Below are 17,023 nucleotides of genomic sequence, written 5' to 3'. Positions count from 1 at the left end.
CTCCTGGCTTTGGCCTGGCCCAGCCCCAGCTATTGCAGACATTTGGGAGTGAACCAGCAGATGGAAGATCACTTTCTTTCTCTGCCTCTTGCATGCTTGCTGTGCCTTTCAAATAGATAAATAAAGCTTTAAAAATTATAGAGTTTTTTCTTTTTGTACTAAGTTTTGAATATCCAGTGTGTATCTTACAGTATATCTCAGTTTGGATTAGCCACATTTCAAGTAGCTAATAGCTACACATGGCTCTTGGGTATCATATTAGCACATATCTAAAAGAAAGGTGAGGGGGCTGGCATTGTAGTACAGCAGGTTAAGTTGCCACTCACAATGCTGGCATCCCATATATGTGCTAGTTTGAGTCCCGGCTGCTTCACTTTCAATCCAGCTCCCTGCTAATGTGCCTTAGAAAGCTGCAGAAGATGGCCCAAGTCCCTGGGCTCCTGCCACCAGTGTGGGAGACCTAGATGGAATTCCAGGCTCCTGGTTTCAGCTTGGCTGAGTCACAGTCATTGTGGCGATTTGGGTAGTGAACCAGCAGGTGAAAGCTCTCTTCTCAGTCTCTACCTCTATTTCTGTAACTTTGTCTTTCAAATAAATATTTAAAAAAAAAAAAAGGGGGGGGGGGAGGTGAGTGTCCCAGCCTGGAATTTAAGGACTTAGGCTTCACTGTATCTAGTGCTAAATGTAGAAGACCAAGGAAATCATTTGATAACCCTTCTGCTGCTATCAGATATACCAATAATTTTCTCAACAAATACAGTACAGCCAGCACCATACCTGCAGGTTCTGCATCTGAGGATTCAGCAAACTGCAGATTGAAAACATCTGGGGGAAGATTGCATCTGTACTGAGTGCACACAGACTTTTCATTATTCCCTCAACAATATAGTACAACTATTTATGTAGCACTTACATTATATTTGGTATTACAAGTAATCAAGAGGTGACTTAAACTCTATGGGAGGATGTTCATGAGTTATATGCAAATACCACACCATTATACATAAGGGACTTGAGCATCCATGGATTTTGATATCTGAGCCAGGTAATGGAAAGAATCCCTCTATGGATGCATGAAGACAGGTGTATTTATCCAGTTCTAGTCCTGGCTGCTCCTCTTCCAATCCAGCTCTCTGTTATGGCCTGGGAAAGCAGTAGAAGATGGCCCAAGTGCTTGGGCCCCTGCACCTACATGGGAGACCGAAAAGAAGCACCTGGTTCCTGGCTTCGGATCGGCATAGCTCCAGCCTTTGCGGCTATCTGGGGAGTGAACCAACAGAAGGAAGACCTCTCTCTCTGTCTCTCTCACTGTCTGTAACTCTACCTCTCAAATAAATAAAAATATTTTTTTAAATATTTACTTATTTATTTCAATGGCAGAGCAACAGAGAGAGAAACAGAGGAAGATTTTCCACCCGTTAGTTTATTCCACAAATGGCGCAATAGCCAGGGCCAGGCCAGGCCAAAGCCAAGAGCCAGGAACTCCATCCTGGTCTCCCAACTAGAGGGCAGGGGCCCAAGTATTTGGGCCATCATCTGCTGCCTCTAAGGAGCATAAGCAGGAAGCTGGATAGGAAGTAGAAGAGCTGAGGCTCAAATCAGCTCTTGGATATGGGATGCCAGAATCACAAGCAGTGATTTAACCTGCTGCACCCCAACTCAGGCCCTGGAACTTATACTTTTTTTTTTAAAGAGCTATTTACTTATTTGAAAGGCAAAATTAGAGAGAGAAAGGTCTTCTATCCACTGGTTCCTTCCCCAAATGGCCTCAACAGCTGGGGTTGGGCCAGGCGGAAGCTGGAAGCCAGGAGCTTCACTTGGACTTCCCATGGAGTACCAGGGGTCCAACCACTTTGGGTCACCTTCTGCTGTTTTTCGTGGCCATTAGCAGGGAGCCAGATGGGAGGTGGAGCATCCAGGACTTGAATGGCACCCATGTGGGATGCTGGCATTGAAGCCAGTGGCTTAACCTGCTACTTTATAGCACCAGCCCCAGAAATTTGTAATTTCTTTTCAAAGATTTATTTATTTTATTTGAAAGGCAGAGCTACAGAAAGGCAGAGGCAGAGAGAGGGAGAGAGGTCTTCCATCCACTGGTTCACTCCCCAGAAGGCCGCAGCTGCGCCAATCCGAAGCCAGGATCCAGGGGCTTCCTCTGGGTCTCCCACGCAGGTCCAGGGGCCCAAGGACTTGGGCCATCTTCCACTACTTTTCTAGGTCATAGCAGAGAGCTGGATCAGAAGTGGAGCAGCCAGGACTCAAACCACTACCCCTGTGTGATGCCGGCACTGTAGGCAATGGCTTTACCTGCTACGCCACAGCGCCAACCCCAGTAACTTATAATCTTAATGGGAGGCAACATACGAAAAACAATTGCTAGTGTGTCACCTAGTCAAATGTACTGTGAAGAAACACACAGTAGGGTATGGAGGCAGGAAAGATAGTGGATTACAATTTTATTGATTGATTGATCTTTTAAAGATTTACTTATTCATTTAAAACAGCCACAGAAAGAGAGGGAGAAACAGAGAGAGATCTTCTATTCACTGGTTCACTCCCCAGATGGCTGCAATGGCAGGGGCCGGGCCAGGCTGAAACCAGGAGCCAGTAGCTTCTTCTGGGTCATCCACCTGGATGGCAGGGTCCCACGCACTTGGGCCATCCTCTGCTGCTTTTCCCAGACCATTAACAGGGAGCTGTATTAGAAGTGGAGCAGCTAAGAAACAAACCGATGCCCATATGAAATGCTAGCACTGCAGGTGACAGCTTTACCCTTTACTCCACAACACCAACCCCTGCAGTTTTATTTTAAAAACTTATTTAAAATAAATAAATAAGTGTAGGGGGGGAGAAGATATTTCTTCTCTTTGGTGATTCACTCCCCAAATATCTGAAACAGCCAAGGCTAGGTCAGGCTGAAGCCAGGAGCCCAGAACTCCACCTGGGTCTCCCATGTAGGTGGGTGGCAGGGATACATGTGGGCCATCATTTGCTACCTCTCAGATGCATTAGCAGGAAGGTGAGGCGGAGCAGCCAGGATTTGAACCAAGTATTCTGATATGTGATATGGGCATCTCAAACAGCAGTTTAACCCACTACCACAACACCTGCCCCATGGATTGCGCTTTTTAAATAGGTGGTCAGGGAAGTCATCACTAATAAAAAGGAGAGTTAAGCAGAGACCAAAAGGCAGCAAGGGAGTGGATCCTGCATTTCAGAGGGAGAAGGGAAATCCCAAGCAGTTTGTACAACTGCCAAAGACTTAAACTGATGGCCGGCGCTGTGGCTCACTTGGCTAATCCTCCACCTGCGGCGCTGGCACCCCGGGGTTATAGTCCCGGTTGCTCCTCTTCCAGACCAGCTCTCTGCTATGGCCGGGAAGGGCAGCGGAGGATGGCCCAAGTGCTTGGGTCTCTGCACCCGCATGAAGGAGTAAGTACCCAGCTCCTGGCCTCGGATCAGCACAGCACTGGCCGTAGCGGCCATTAGGGGAGTGAACCAACAGAAGGAAGACCTTTCTCTCTCTTTCTCACTCTATAACTCTCTCTCTCACTGTCTAACTCTGCCTGACAAAAAATTTTAAAAAAATTAAAAATTAAAAAGACTTAAACTGAGGGTATCCCTGACATATTCAAGTTGTGTGGATGGGGGGGGGCAGGGATGGGCTCAGAGGAGGATGGTTGACAATGTCTTATCAGATAGGTAACGGGATGAGAGCTGCTCATATAGGTTTAATAAGGATTTTGGCTTTTTCTCTAAGTGAAGACTGCTATAAAGTAATGAGGACACTGGAGATAATAGGACAGAAAAGCAATGGTTCTACCTGTTATCTGTTGCATAGGCTATGTGTATCGGAAGCAGCTAACACAAAGCAGCTCTTTCCTACAGAACTAGGTTGTAACGCTAAGGTTGAGAATCAAACATTGAGTATAATAGGAAGGTAGGGCCATTTAAATTCTCATTAGACCATTCCAGAAAGCTGTTGAAGGAACAGTGTTTGTATGTGTGTGTGTTGTGATCCACGTGAATAGTCTGCTGTGCAGATGCAGGCTGTCCAAATACTGGTCTTCCTTTCAGACCAGTCTAGTGATTGGCTGGGAAACATTAAATACATGAACTCTTCCCCTCTTTTGCTATCACTAACCATAATAATTGGGGGAAACTCACTGTGGGGGAAAGAATCCATAAATTCAGAAGGCAGCATGGTAAAGAGATGACCTTGGTGTCAGGAAGAACCAAATTTGAATTTGAGTTCTGTCATTTACTGGCTGTGTGCCCTTGGGCAAGCTACTTTACCTTCCTGAATCTCTTTTCCCTCCTCTGTAAAGTGGAGAAAGGTACTATCTTTCAGTAGCATTTGGCATTTTTACACACATGTAAGTGGCTGGTGTGTAGCAACTGTTCAATAATTAGTAGCTTTGGGATGTGTTCAATACATATAAAAAACATCTTTAAAGAAAACACATGACTCCTCCCTTCAATCTATCCAGGGAGATGAGATATGCACAAAATATATTCAATAAGGTAGAATGTACCTGCTGAATATAAAATAGCGCTACCATTAATTGAATGCTTATACAGCCAAGTGGTGTGCTAAGCGCTTTCTATCTACCTCATTTATTTTTGCAACCTCCCTCTGTACTACTATTAGCTCTGCCTTACAAAAAAGGAAGCCGAGGCTCAGAGAGGGGAAGTGAATTGCCCAAGGTTGCACAGCTGTGAGGAGAGAGCCGCACAGCCTCAGCAGAGAAACCCTCCCCTGTATGTAACTCCTAGGCCTCAATCAGGTTTTACCATACTGCTCACTCATTTCCTGTCATTTTTATTTCTTTTAAATCTAACCTTACCTCAAAATGTCAGCTGAAATTTTGGTAAATACCACAGTGCCTCAAAGGAAGGAACCGCAGTTCTTTGGGCTTTATAAAACTGGTGTCTGCACAGGAAAACAGAGATTCAGCAACTTTACGACCTCCTCCGATCACCAACACGGAAAGTGCGCGCCTCTGCCCAATCGTGTGAGTCCCCAGGTTGGTCGGGGGGCACAGCCTAAGCTGGGGGGCACGAGCCCGTCCGACAGCCGTCAGAGTTCTGCGTAGGGCCAGTTCTCTTCCTATTCTGGACACTCTTTCCATGGGATCTTTTTAAAGTGATTAAAAAAAAACAAAAAAACAAAAAAACAAAAAAACAAAAAAAACCAAAACTTGTTTTAGAGACACGAGAGAAAGAGAGCAAGAGCACTCCAACCCATGGGTTCACTCACCAGATGCTGCACCTGCAGGCCGGGCCCACGCGGAGGCAAAGCGCCATCAGTCACTCTTACGCCTTCCAGCACAACCTGTGAGGCGTGAGGCTATGCCCACTTCCCTCCCCTGAACTTCGCCATGTTGGGTCCCATAGTACCTCATGCTCAGCGTGTCTACGCAGGAACTCATGTGTCCTGCCGCACCCATACTGTTTTCCAACTCGGAAAAACAAGTCCCATCACGGCCACCCAGCGCCGTGCGACTCCTCCGGTCCTCCATCTTTACCTCTGGCGTTTCATGAAATCATCCCATTTCTTACATTAAAAAAAATTTTTTTTTCTCGGAGTTATTTCCCAGCCAGGGTTGTACAAAGCTCCTGTTTTTTTTTGTTTGTTTGTTTTTGTTTTTTGTTTTTTCCTCCACTCTCTCCTTTCCCAAGCTTTTCCCCACTTCACAGTCACGATTTCTGCATCCACTCACGTGATGATGGACACGCGCATTCTCTGCACCTCTTGGCTCTTGTAAACAGTGCTACGGCCAACGACAGCGTGCAAATATCTCTTCGAGGCGCTGCTTTTAACTGCCCAGAAGAGAGATTGCCGGGTTCAATCTTTTCAGGCACCTCCACCTTGTTTTCTATTTTATATTTTCTAGTTTACATTTCTATTTTACAGTGCACACAGTTTAGGGATAACCTCTTTCTTCAGTCTTATTAGCTCCAAGAGATTTCCTACACAGAACATCTCCAGGTCCTCGAACTTGAAGAAAATACATGGTTTCCTAGAGGTCAGCCTATGACGTCACAGCCGCGCAGCTCTGAGGAACGCCCCAGAGGCGGCCGCCGGGGGCCGTACGGCGGCACTGTGTCCTGCGCATGCGCGTCTGCTTGCCCGGCCTCCGAAAAGCGCTTTGGGCCCTCTCGGCACCCTTACCTTACAGGGAGGCGGTGCCGAGGTTCGTGCGTCTTGGGACTTCCTGCTGCAGCAGCGAGAACGAGCGGAAAAGGTGGCTGAGGGCGGGCTGGAGTGATCTGCAGGCTGGGGACTAGTTATCACTAAGAGGCGGTGACATGCGTGGATGAATATAATTCCAGGCTTTGTGAGAAGTTAGAGTGCCCGTGGAGGTGCCTTTGTAGTGTAAGTGCGCTTGTGTTCTGGTTGCGGCCTTAGAAGGACCTAAACCATCATTTTAAGAGAGCGTCACGCTTGTACGCGGCTCGTTTTAAAGAAAACCTGGTCTGGTGCAGGCTCTGCCACTGACTGTGCGTGTCTTCGAATCTCAGTGGCCTCATCTGTAAACCGGTTCTGTAGACCTTTCTTCTGAGTGTTATTGAACGTCTGTTATGTCATTTGAACCACGTGGCCTCGGAGTTAACGTTAAATATTGTTGGCTTCATTTTAGTTTTGATCCTTTGTCGGAGAGACAGGACTCCCCAAAGGCCGGACCTGAGAACGCCATCCAGGTCTCCCATGTAGGTGCCAGGGGACCAGCTATTCAGACCGTCATCTGCTGCCTCCCGTGGTGGGCGTTAGCAGGAGGCATAACGGGGACTCAAACCCAAGCGCTCCAGTATGAACTGTGGGAGTCCCAATAGGTGTCTTAAGCCACTGGGCCAAATGCTTGCCCCTGCCTTGTTCTATCATGAAGACTGAGTGCCAGGGTGAGGGGTTGCACAGCTTCCTAGAGATTGCACAGGGGGCTGCTGGAGATTTCAGAACTTGAGTTCTAGGGCGCAGCTCTGGCCGTTGCGGCCAACTGGGGAGTGAACCATCGGATGGAAGACCTTTCTGTCTCTACCTCTCTGTGTGGCTCGGTCTTTCAAATAAATAAAATGAATCTTAAAAAAAAAAAAAAAAGAACTTGAGTTCTGCTGTAGCTATGGGCAGATGTCCTTTTATGTTTCTGCCAGCAGTGCCTAAGATTAGCCATATAAAGATACTTGAAATGTTTTGAGATAATGAGTTGATTTCAAGACCAGCGCCACATTAGATCAGGTGTCCCTCCACTCCCCTGATGTATGACAGTTATAATTCTTTCCTAGGTGTATCCTGTGCCTTACCTGCCTGGGGAGCCTGAGTCCCCATTCTGTTGTCTTCCGCTTAATCAGCCAGACACCATGGAGGCACCTCCAGTCACCATGATGCCAGTCACTGGGGGCACCATTAACATGATGGAGTACCTGCTGCAGGGTAAGTGAACCAGAGAGTTTGAATTACCTGTTTTCCCCTTTTTTGTTCAGTTTTCCTGGAGGTGCAGAAAGCAACTTGCAGTTCCTGACACTGAATAGACAACAGCTGGGGTGAAGCCGCCACCTGCAATGTTGGCCTCCCACATGAATGCGGGTTCACATCCCAGCTGCTCCATTTCTGATCCAGCTCCCTGCTAATGGCCTGGGAAAAGGAGCAGAATATGACCCAAGAGCTTGAGCCCCTGCCACCCACATGGGAGACCCAGATGAAGCTCCTGGCTTGTGGCTTTGGCCTGGCAGCAGCAGATGGCCCAAGTGCTTGGGCCCCTGCACCCGCATGGGAGACCTGGAGGAAGCTCCTGGCTTTCGATCAGCTCAGCCCTGGCCATTGTGGCTATTTGGGGAGTGAACCAGCAGATGGAAGATCTCTTTCTCTGTAACTCTGATGTTCAAATAAATGAATCTTTTTTAAAAAAAGAAAGATAACATTTTTGGTTGCTGTTATTTTATTTATGTATTTTCATTCTCTGCAATTCAAAGCCAGTATTAGTACAAGAATATATTTGGGAAGTTAACGCAGGAAATAATACTCTCTATGATTTTATTATTTTTTATTTATTTGAGAGAGAGAAAAAATATCTCCCATCTGCTGGTTCTTTCCCCAAATGCTTGCAATGGCCAGGACTGGACTAGGGCTAGAACCAGGAACAGGGATTGCCATCCAGGCCTCCCATATGGGTAGCTGTGACACAGTTACCTGAGCCATACCTGCTGCCTTCCAGGGTCTGTGTTAACAGGAAACAGAAGTCACGAGCTGGAGCCAGGCATTAAATCCAGGCACTCTGATGTGGAATAATGCTCACCTTTCTTGTTTGCTCTGACATATTCGGTCAACGGCGTTTGACTATGTTCCCGGCCTTGGGGTCACAGCAATAGAGAAAGGTGACTAAAAACTCATGGTCGTAAGTTCTGGTGAAGAATAAAGCAGGGAAGTGCGCAGAGGCTGGTGGGAGAGATGCTATTTTATTTAGCATGATCAAAAAAGGCCTCTGTGATAAGAAACATTTGAGGAGAGACTTGAGTGAAGTGATAGGATAAGATACACAGAAATTTGGAAGAACATAGAGAAATACATTGTCAGATAGTTGGCATTTTTAGGGAGTAGCAGGAAGGTCACTTGGGCTGGAGAGGGAGATCAAGGCGGGGAGTGGAAGGAGACGGTGTTGGACAGGTAGCAGGGCCTTGTAGACGATGGTAAAGATGTGGATTTTATTCCGAATGAAACATGAAGTCACTGGAGCATTCTGAACAAAGGACACTCACTCCCTGCCTTATGTTCTGCAGTACTATGTGGCTGTTTTGTGAAGAAGAGAGGAAGAAAGCAAGGGTGGCTGCTATAAAGACCACACAAAAAGTCAAGGCAGTTTGAACTAGGTGCAAGTAATAAAGGCAGTCAAAGTGATTGGATATATATATATATATTTTATTTGACAGATAGAGTTAGTGAGAGAGAGCGACAGAGAGAAAGGTCTTCCTTCTGTTGTTTCACCGCTTAGATGGCCACTACGGCTGGAGCTATGCCGATCTGAAGCTAGGAGCCAGTGCTTCCTCCTGGTCTCCCATACAGGTGCAGGGGCCCAAGCACTCCTCCACTGCCCTCCCAGGCCACAGCAGGGAGCTGGACTGGAAGAGGAGCAACCGGGACTAGAATCCGGCGCCCATATGGAATGCCGGCGCCACAGGCAGAGGATTAACCAAGAGAGCCACGGTGCCGGCTCCTGTTTTTTGGGTTTTGTTTTGTTTTGTTTTGTTTTAGGATTTATTTTTTTGAAAGAGTTACAGAGAGAGGTAGAGCCACAGAGAGAGAGAGAGAGAGAGAGAGAGCTCTTCCATTCTGCTGGTTCACTCCCCAAATGACCACAATGGCCAGAGCTGAGCTGATCGGAAGCCAGGAACTTCCTCCAGGTCTCCCATGCGGGTGCAGCGGCCCAAGTACTTGGGCCATCTGCTGCTGCCTTCCTAAGTGCATTAACGGAGTGGAATGGAAGTAGAGACAGCACCCATATAGGATGTTGGCATTGCAGGCAGAGGCTTAACCCACTGTGCCGCAGCACCAGCCATAAGGGGTTGGATTTTGCATTTATTTTAACAATATGGATTGTATGTAGGATGTGTGATTAGAATAAAAGGAATCAAAGATGATTGTGGGTTTTATGGCCTGGGCAACTGGAAGCAGAGTTACCATTTACTTTAATGAAGATGACTGCAGGAAGATTAGTTAAAGATGAACAGGTTGGGGCCAGGGTTGTTGCATAGCGGGCTAGGCCTCCGTCTGCGACGCTGGCATCCCATATGGGTGCCAGTTGGAGACCTGGCTGCTCCACTTCAATCCAGCTCCTTGCTAATGCACCTGGGAGGGCAGTGGAAGATGGCCCTAGTCCTTGGGTCCCTACACCAACGTGGGAGACCCAAAGGAAGCTCCTGGCTCCTGGTTTTGGACTGGCCCAGCCACGGTCATTGTGGCCATTTGGGGAGTGAGCCAGCAGATGGAGGATCTTGATCTATCTATCTCTCCCTCCTCCCTCCCTCCCCTCATTGCTCTGTAACTCTAACCTTTTTTGTTGTTGTTGTTAAGATTTATTTATTTATTCGAAAGTCAGAGTTACACAGAGAGAGGAGAGGCAGAGAGAGAGAGGTCTTTCATCCGATGGTTCACTCCCTAGGGGGCTTCCAAGTCTCCCATGCAGCTGCAGGGGCCCAAGGTCTTGGGCCATCTTGTACTGCTTCCCTAGGCCACAGCAGAGAGCTGGATCGGAAGAGGAGCAGCTGGGACTAGAACTGACGCCCATATGGGATACTGGCGCTTCATGCCAGGGCGTTAACCCGCTGCGCCAGAGCTCCGGCCCCTGTAATTCTAACTTTCAAAAACTAAAAAATAAATCTTAAAAAAAAAAAAAAAAAAAAAAAGGAAGCCCCAGGTCTAAGCCCCTGCTTTAAAAAAAAAAAAAAAAAAAAAAGATGAACAGATTGACATTGAATTAATTAAAATGAAGATGTTTGTTGAACATCCAAGTGGAAAAATTCAGTATACAATTGGATATATGAGTCTGTAGTCTATGAGATATAAACGTGGGAATCCTCAGGGGATACATAAAATAAAAAGCCGTGACACTGAAAAAGAATGTGTGTGTATAATTTATGTAAGAACTCTGTTAGATGTTGTCATAAGGCAGAAGGAAGCACTTCATTCTTCATTCTCTTTTAGTTAAATATATGACTTAAAAGGGAAACTTGATATTTGGCCTATTAAACGGAAGACTTATTGGCTGGAAATGGAAAATAATTGTTGAAATAAATGACGTGGTAATAGTATCACTATATTCTAGGTAAATAACTTTGCCTGTTAAAGGCTCTGGGCCTGTGGCCTGCCAGACATTAGCACTACTAGAGAAAGCCTAGATACTTTCTAGTGCCAAGTAAGAAAGTGTAAGAAACTGAAAGGGAACTACTTTCTGATAATGTTATGGAATACATTCAGACTCCTCTGAAGTCTCATGTGTTGGCCCTGTGCATTATAAAATACTAAGCTGTTTCTTTTTTTTTTTTTTTTTTTTTTTAATGTTTTGTTAACTTTTTGCTAATCCCGTGACTCATAATGAAAGATGGGCCTCAGGAGTCCTTTTTCCCTCCTTAGGAAGTGTTTTGGATCACAGTTTGGAAAGCCTCATTCACCGCCTACGTGGCTTGTGTGACAACATGGAACCTGAGACTTTCCTTGATCATGAGATGGTATTCCTTCTGAAGGGCCAGCAGGCCAGCCCATTTGTTTTGAGGGCTCGGCGCTCAATGGATAGGGCAGGGACACCCTGGCATCTGCGTTACCTGGGACAGCCAGAAATGGGAGACAAGAACCGCCATGCCCTGGTGCGAAACTGCGTGGACATCGCCACATCTGAGAACCTCACTGACTTCCTGATGGAGATGGGCTTCCGTATGGACCATGAGTTTGTTGCCAAGGGACACCTGTTCCGTAAGGGCATCATGAAGATTATGGTGTACAAGATCTATCGCATCCTGGTGCCAGGAAACACAGACAGCATCGAGGCCTTATCACTCTCCTATCTTGTGGAATTAAGTGTTGTTGCACCAGCCGGGCAGGACATGGTGTCTGATGACATGAGGAACTTTGCTGAGCAGCTGAAGCCTCTGGTTCACCTTGAGAAAATAGACCCCAAAAGGCTCATGTGACCAGGAAGATCTGTTTGTATTTGAGGACTAACCACACCTGTTAGAAAAAAGCAGGTGGTATGAATGCCCTGTTTCACCACTGGCAGCCAGGCCTCATCCTTCATGAAAGAGGACAGCAGTGTCATTTAGTTGGTTCCTTGCACTGTTTTTCTCATGTGGTGATTCGACTTATATGACAGCCTTTCTAAATTAAATGCTCAGGCTAGCATTGTGAATCTGGAATAAATTAGCTTTTGGAAAGAAAAATTTATCATTTGTGTTTGATATTTGTAACATAATATGAACTCTGTTATATGGTAATAAAGGCTATAAAGAGAAGTGTCTATAATTCTATGGTTTCAATTCTTTACTTCCCTACCCTGCTAATTTCCTTACCAATTGGAACAAAAAAAAAATGACAATTACTAGTTTTTTTTTTTAATTTTATTTATTTTTTTATTTTTTGACAGGCAGAGTAGACAGAGAGAGAGACAGAGAGAAAGGTCTTACTTTGCCGTTGGTTCACCCTCCAATTAGTTTTAATTTCAGTAGTGATGATGGATGATAGTTTTTAATCACATTTGTCACTGAAAAAATATTTTAAGGATTTATTTTATTTGTTTGAAATGCAGAGTTATAGAGAAAGAGAGGGAAAGACAGGGCGGGGGCAGGGGAGAGCTTCCATCTGCTGGTTCAATCCCAAATGGTGGCAGTGGCCAAGACTGGGTCTTGTAGGAGCCAGGAGCCAAGAGCTTTCTCTTTGCCTCCTATGTGGGTGTAGGGGCCCAAAGACCTAGGCCATCTTTCACTGTTTCCCCAAGTGAATTAGCAGGGATCTGGATTGGAAGTAGAGCAGCTTAGTCTCGAACCACCGTTAATATGGGATGCCAGTATTGCAGGTGGCAGTTTACCCCATTACCCTACAAAACTGGCTGCTGCCAAAAAATTTTTAAATGGTATTATCCAAGGAGATGTACTAGTTCTATTTTGGTATATATCTTTCTGGGTTTGTACTTGTTTATTTGAGAGAGAAAGAGAGCTCTTGTCCACTGCTTCACTTCTGAAATGCTCTCAGTGCCTGTGGCTGAAGTCAGGAGCTGAGAACTCAAAAATTGGGCTCACTGAATCTCACACGTGGGCAGCAGGAAACCAGTTACTTGAGCCATCACTGCTGCCTCCCAGGGTCTGTATTGGCAGGAAACTGGAATCAGGAGCCAGAGCTGGGAATCAAACCCAGGTACTTCAATGTGATATGTAGGCATTTTATTATTATTATTATTTATTTGACAGAGTTAGTGAGAGAGACAGAAAGGTCTTCCTTCTGTTGGTTCACCCCCCAGATGGCCACTACTGCTAGAGCTACGCTGATCTGAAGACAGGAGCCAGGTGCTTCCTCCTGGTCTCCCACACAGGTGCAGGGGCCCAAGCACTTGGGCCATCCTCCACTGCCTTCCCGGGCCACAGTAGAGAGCTGGACTGGAAGAGGAGCAACTGGGACTAGAACCTGGCACCCATATGGGATGCTGGTGCCACAGGCAGAGGATTAACCAAGCGAGCCACGGCGCTGGCCCCCAGGATGTAAGCATCTTAACCAAGAGATCAAATGCCTACCCTAGTTTTATTTGTAATAAGCTTATGTATATGAGATATATATTTTTAATTCCATATATGCTAGTTTGTAGCTCCCCCCCTTTTTTCATTAATTTGTTATTAACATATTTTCAGGATGTTAGCCCACAGTGTCTATTTTTCCCCCCAGAAACCTTTTATTTAAGGAATATAAACTTCATGCATTTCATAAATACAACTTTAGGAACATAGTGATTCTTCCCACTGTACCCACCCTCCCACCTGTACTCCCACTTTTCTTCTTCCTCCCTCTCCTCTTCCCATTCTTATTTTTTACTAAGATCTATTTTCAATTAACTTTATACACATAAGGTTAACTCTATACTAAGTAAAGTGTTCAACAAATAGTAAGAAAAGAAAAACTTCCTTAACAGTAGATTCAAGGGCTGTCCATAGTCATTGCATCTCAAAGTGTCAATTTCACTTCTATAGATTACCTTTTATGTGCTCTGTTAGTTACCACAGAACATATATTTGTCCTTTTAGGACTGGCTGATTTCTCTAAGTATGGTGTTTCCCAGTTTCATCCATTTTGTTGCAAACAACAGGATTTCATTTTTTTAAAACACCCCTGTAGTATTCCATGGTGTACATATCCCATAATTTTTTTTAATCCAGTCCAGTTAATGGACATTTGGGGTTTATTCTATATCTTAGCTGTTGTGAATTGAACTGCAATAAATATGGGGCTACAGATAACTCTTTCATATGCTGATTTCTTTTCCCTGCCCATTTCTTAATTGGGTAAATTCCTAGGAGTGGGGTAGCTGGGTCATATGGTAGGTCTATATTCAGATTTCTGAGGAATCTCCATACTGTCTTCCACAGTGGCTGCACCAGTTTACATTCCCATCAATAATGGATTAGGGTACCTTTTTCCCCACATCCTCGCCAGTATTTGTTGTTTATTGATTTTTGTATGAAAGCTATTCTGATGGGGGTGAGGTGAAACCTCATTGTGGTTTTGATTTGCATTTCCCTGATGGCTAGAGATCCTGAGCATTTTGTCATGTGTCTGTTGGCCATTTGGATTTCCTCTTTTGAAAAATGCCTGATTAAGTCCTTTGCCCATTTCCTTTCTTTTTTCTTTTTTTTTTTTTTTCTTAAAAAAGATTTTTATTTATTTATTTGACAGGTAGAATTACGGACAGTGAGGGGAAAGACAGAGAGAAAGGTCACTCCCACGGTTCACTCCCCAGATGGTTGCAATGGCCAGAGCAGCGCCTATCCAAAGCCAGGAGCCAGGTGCTTCTTCTCGGTCTCCCACGTGGGCACAGGGGCCCAAGCACTTGGGCCATCTTCCACTATTTTCCCAGACCATAGCAGAGAGCTGGATTGGAAGAGGGGCAGCCAGGACTAGAACCAGCGCCCATATGGGATGCCAACATCACAGGTGGAGGATTAACCTGTGCCATGGGGCTGGCCTGCCCATTTCTTAATTGGGTTTTGTTGTTGAATTTCTTGAGCTCTTTATATATTGTGGTTATTAATCCTTTCTCAGTTGCATTGTTTGCAAATAATGTCTCCCATTCTGTCAATTGCCTCTTCACTTTGCTGAGTGTTTCTTTTGCAGTGCAGAAGCTTCTCAATTTGATGTAATCCCATTTGTCAATTTTGGCTTTGATTGCCTGTGCAATCAAAATAAATCAAATAAATCAAAATAAAAGACCTCTGGGGTCTTTTATAAGAATTCTTTGCATAAGCCAATGTCTTGCAGGGTATCCCCAATGTCCTCTAATAATTTGATGGTACTAGGTCATAGATTTAGGTCTGTAATCCATTTTGAGTGGATTTTTGTTTAAGGTGTAAGGTAGGGGTCTTGAGTCATACTTCTGCATGTGGAGATCCAGTTTTCCTAGCACTATTTGTTGAAGAGATTGTCCTTGCTCCAGGGATTGGTTTTAGCTCCGTTGTCAAAGATAAGTTGGTTGTAGATGATTGGGTTGATTTCTGGTGTTTCTATTCTGTTCCATTGGTCTATCCATCTGTTTTTTGTAGCAGTACCAGGCGTTTTTTGATTATAACTGCCCTGTAATGTAATCTGGTATTGTGATGCCTCTGGCTTTGTTTTTATTGTATAAGATTGCTTTAGCTATTCAGGGTCTTCTATGTTTCCATATGAATTTCAACATTATTTTTTTCTAGATTTCTAGATCTGAGAAGAATGTTCTTGGTATTACATTGAATCTATAAATTACTTTCTGTAGTATGGACATTTTGATGGTACTGATTCTTCCAATTCATGAACATGGAAGATTTTTCCTGTGTGTGTGTGTGTCTTCTGTTTCTTTCTTTAATGTTTTGTAATTCTCATTATAGAGATCTTTGATGTCCTTGGTTAAGTTTATTCCAAGATTTTTGATTTTTTTTTTGCAGCTATTGTGGATGAGATTGATCTTAGAAGTTCTTTTTCAGCCATGGCATTGTCTGTGTAATCAAAGATTATTGAATTTTGTGTGTTGATTTTATATCCTGCCACTTCACCAAACTCTATTATGAGTTACAATAATCTCAGTGGAGTCTTTTGGATACCCTGTAGATAGAATCATGTCATCTGCAAATAGGGATAATTTGACTTCCTCCTTCCCGGTTTGTGTCCCTTTGATTTCTTTTTCTTGCCTAATGGCTCTGGCTAAAACTTTGAGGACTGTACTGAATAGCAATGGTGAGAGTGGGCATCCTTGTCTGATTCCAGATCTTAGTGGAAATGCTTCCAACTTTTCTCCATTCAATAGGATGCTGGCCATGGGTTTGTCATAAATTGCCTTGATTGTGTTAATTCTGGTAGAATTCAGCAGTAAAGCCATCTGGTCCTGGGCTTTTCTTTTTTGCTGATTCAATATCTTGGTTATTGGTCTGTTTAGGTTTTCTGTGTCTTCAGGGCTCAGTTTAAGCAGGTTGTTTTTGTTCAGGTATCTATCCATTTCTTCTAAGTTTCCTGATTTGTTGGCATACAGCTCTTTGTAGTAATTTCTGATGATTCTTTTTATTTCTATGGTAACTGTTGTTACATTTCCTTTTCCTTTTTCATCTCTAATTTTATTTATTTGAGTCTTCCTCTTTTTTTTTTTTTTTTTTTTTTTGTTTGTTTGTTAGTTGAGCCACTGGTATGTCAGTTTTGTTTATTTTTCCAAAAAACCAGGTTTTTGGGACCAGCGTGGTGGTGGTGTGGTAAAACCACTGCCAGCATCCCATAATCCCATATGGGTGCCAGTTCAAGACCCAGTTGCTCTGCTTCTGATCCAGCTCTCTGCTATGGCCTGGGAAAGCAGTAGAAGATGACCCAAAGCCTTAGGCTCCTGCACCCACATGGGAGACCCGGAAGAAGCTCCTGGCTCCTGGCTTCGGATCTGCACAGCTCCGGCTGTTGTGGCCAATTGGGTAGTAAACCAGTGGATGGAAGACCCCTCTCTCTGCTTCACCTTCTCTCTGTGTAACTCTGACTTTCAAATAAATAAATAAATCTTTAAAAAAAAAAAAAAAAAAAAAAGAACAGCTTTTCGTTTTGCTGATCTTTTGTATTTTTTTGTTTCAATTTTGTTTATCCTCTAATTTTAATTATTTCTTTTCTCCTAATTTTGGGTTTGGTTTACTGTTGTTTTTCTAGGTCCTTGAGACACATTGATAGCTCATTATTTGGTACCTTTCCAATTTCTTGATCTAGGCACCAATTGCTGCAAACTTTCCTCTTAACACTTTTTGATGTATCCCATATGTTTTGATATGTTGTATTGTC

At 44.4% G+C, this 17,023-nt stretch overlaps 1 protein-coding gene across 7 annotated transcripts in view; it reads left to right on the top strand.

Moving 5' to 3' along the window:
* The first annotated feature begins 6,126 nt into the window (after positions 1-6,126).
* MED18 (mediator complex subunit 18) overlaps positions 6,127-17,023 on the top strand; it is a 186,153-nt gene continuing 175,256 nt past the window's right edge. For 2 of the 7 annotated variants that reach the window (XM_051858075.2, XM_051858072.2), the window contains exons 1-2: positions 6,197-6,379; positions 7,285-7,432. In XM_051858075.2, coding sequence (XP_051714035.1) covers positions 7,360-7,432 — 73 coding nt within the window. In that variant the 5' untranslated portion in view covers positions 6,197-6,379; positions 7,285-7,359. Of the gene's footprint in view, positions 6,380-6,644; positions 6,715-7,284; positions 7,433-11,125; positions 12,008-17,023 lie in introns of those variants that run through there. The other 5 variants (XM_070078957.1, XM_070078956.1, XM_008265867.4 and 2 more) reach the window with 5 other exon arrangements.

Source organism: Oryctolagus cuniculus, chromosome 7 (assembly GCF_964237555.1).
Source record: "Oryctolagus cuniculus chromosome 7, mOryCun1.1, whole genome shotgun sequence".
Taxonomy (NCBI): domain Eukaryota; kingdom Metazoa; phylum Chordata; class Mammalia; order Lagomorpha; family Leporidae; genus Oryctolagus; species Oryctolagus cuniculus.
The sequence above is the reverse complement of the archived record's forward strand: the minus strand, read 5'-3'. Positions and strand labels throughout refer to the sequence as shown.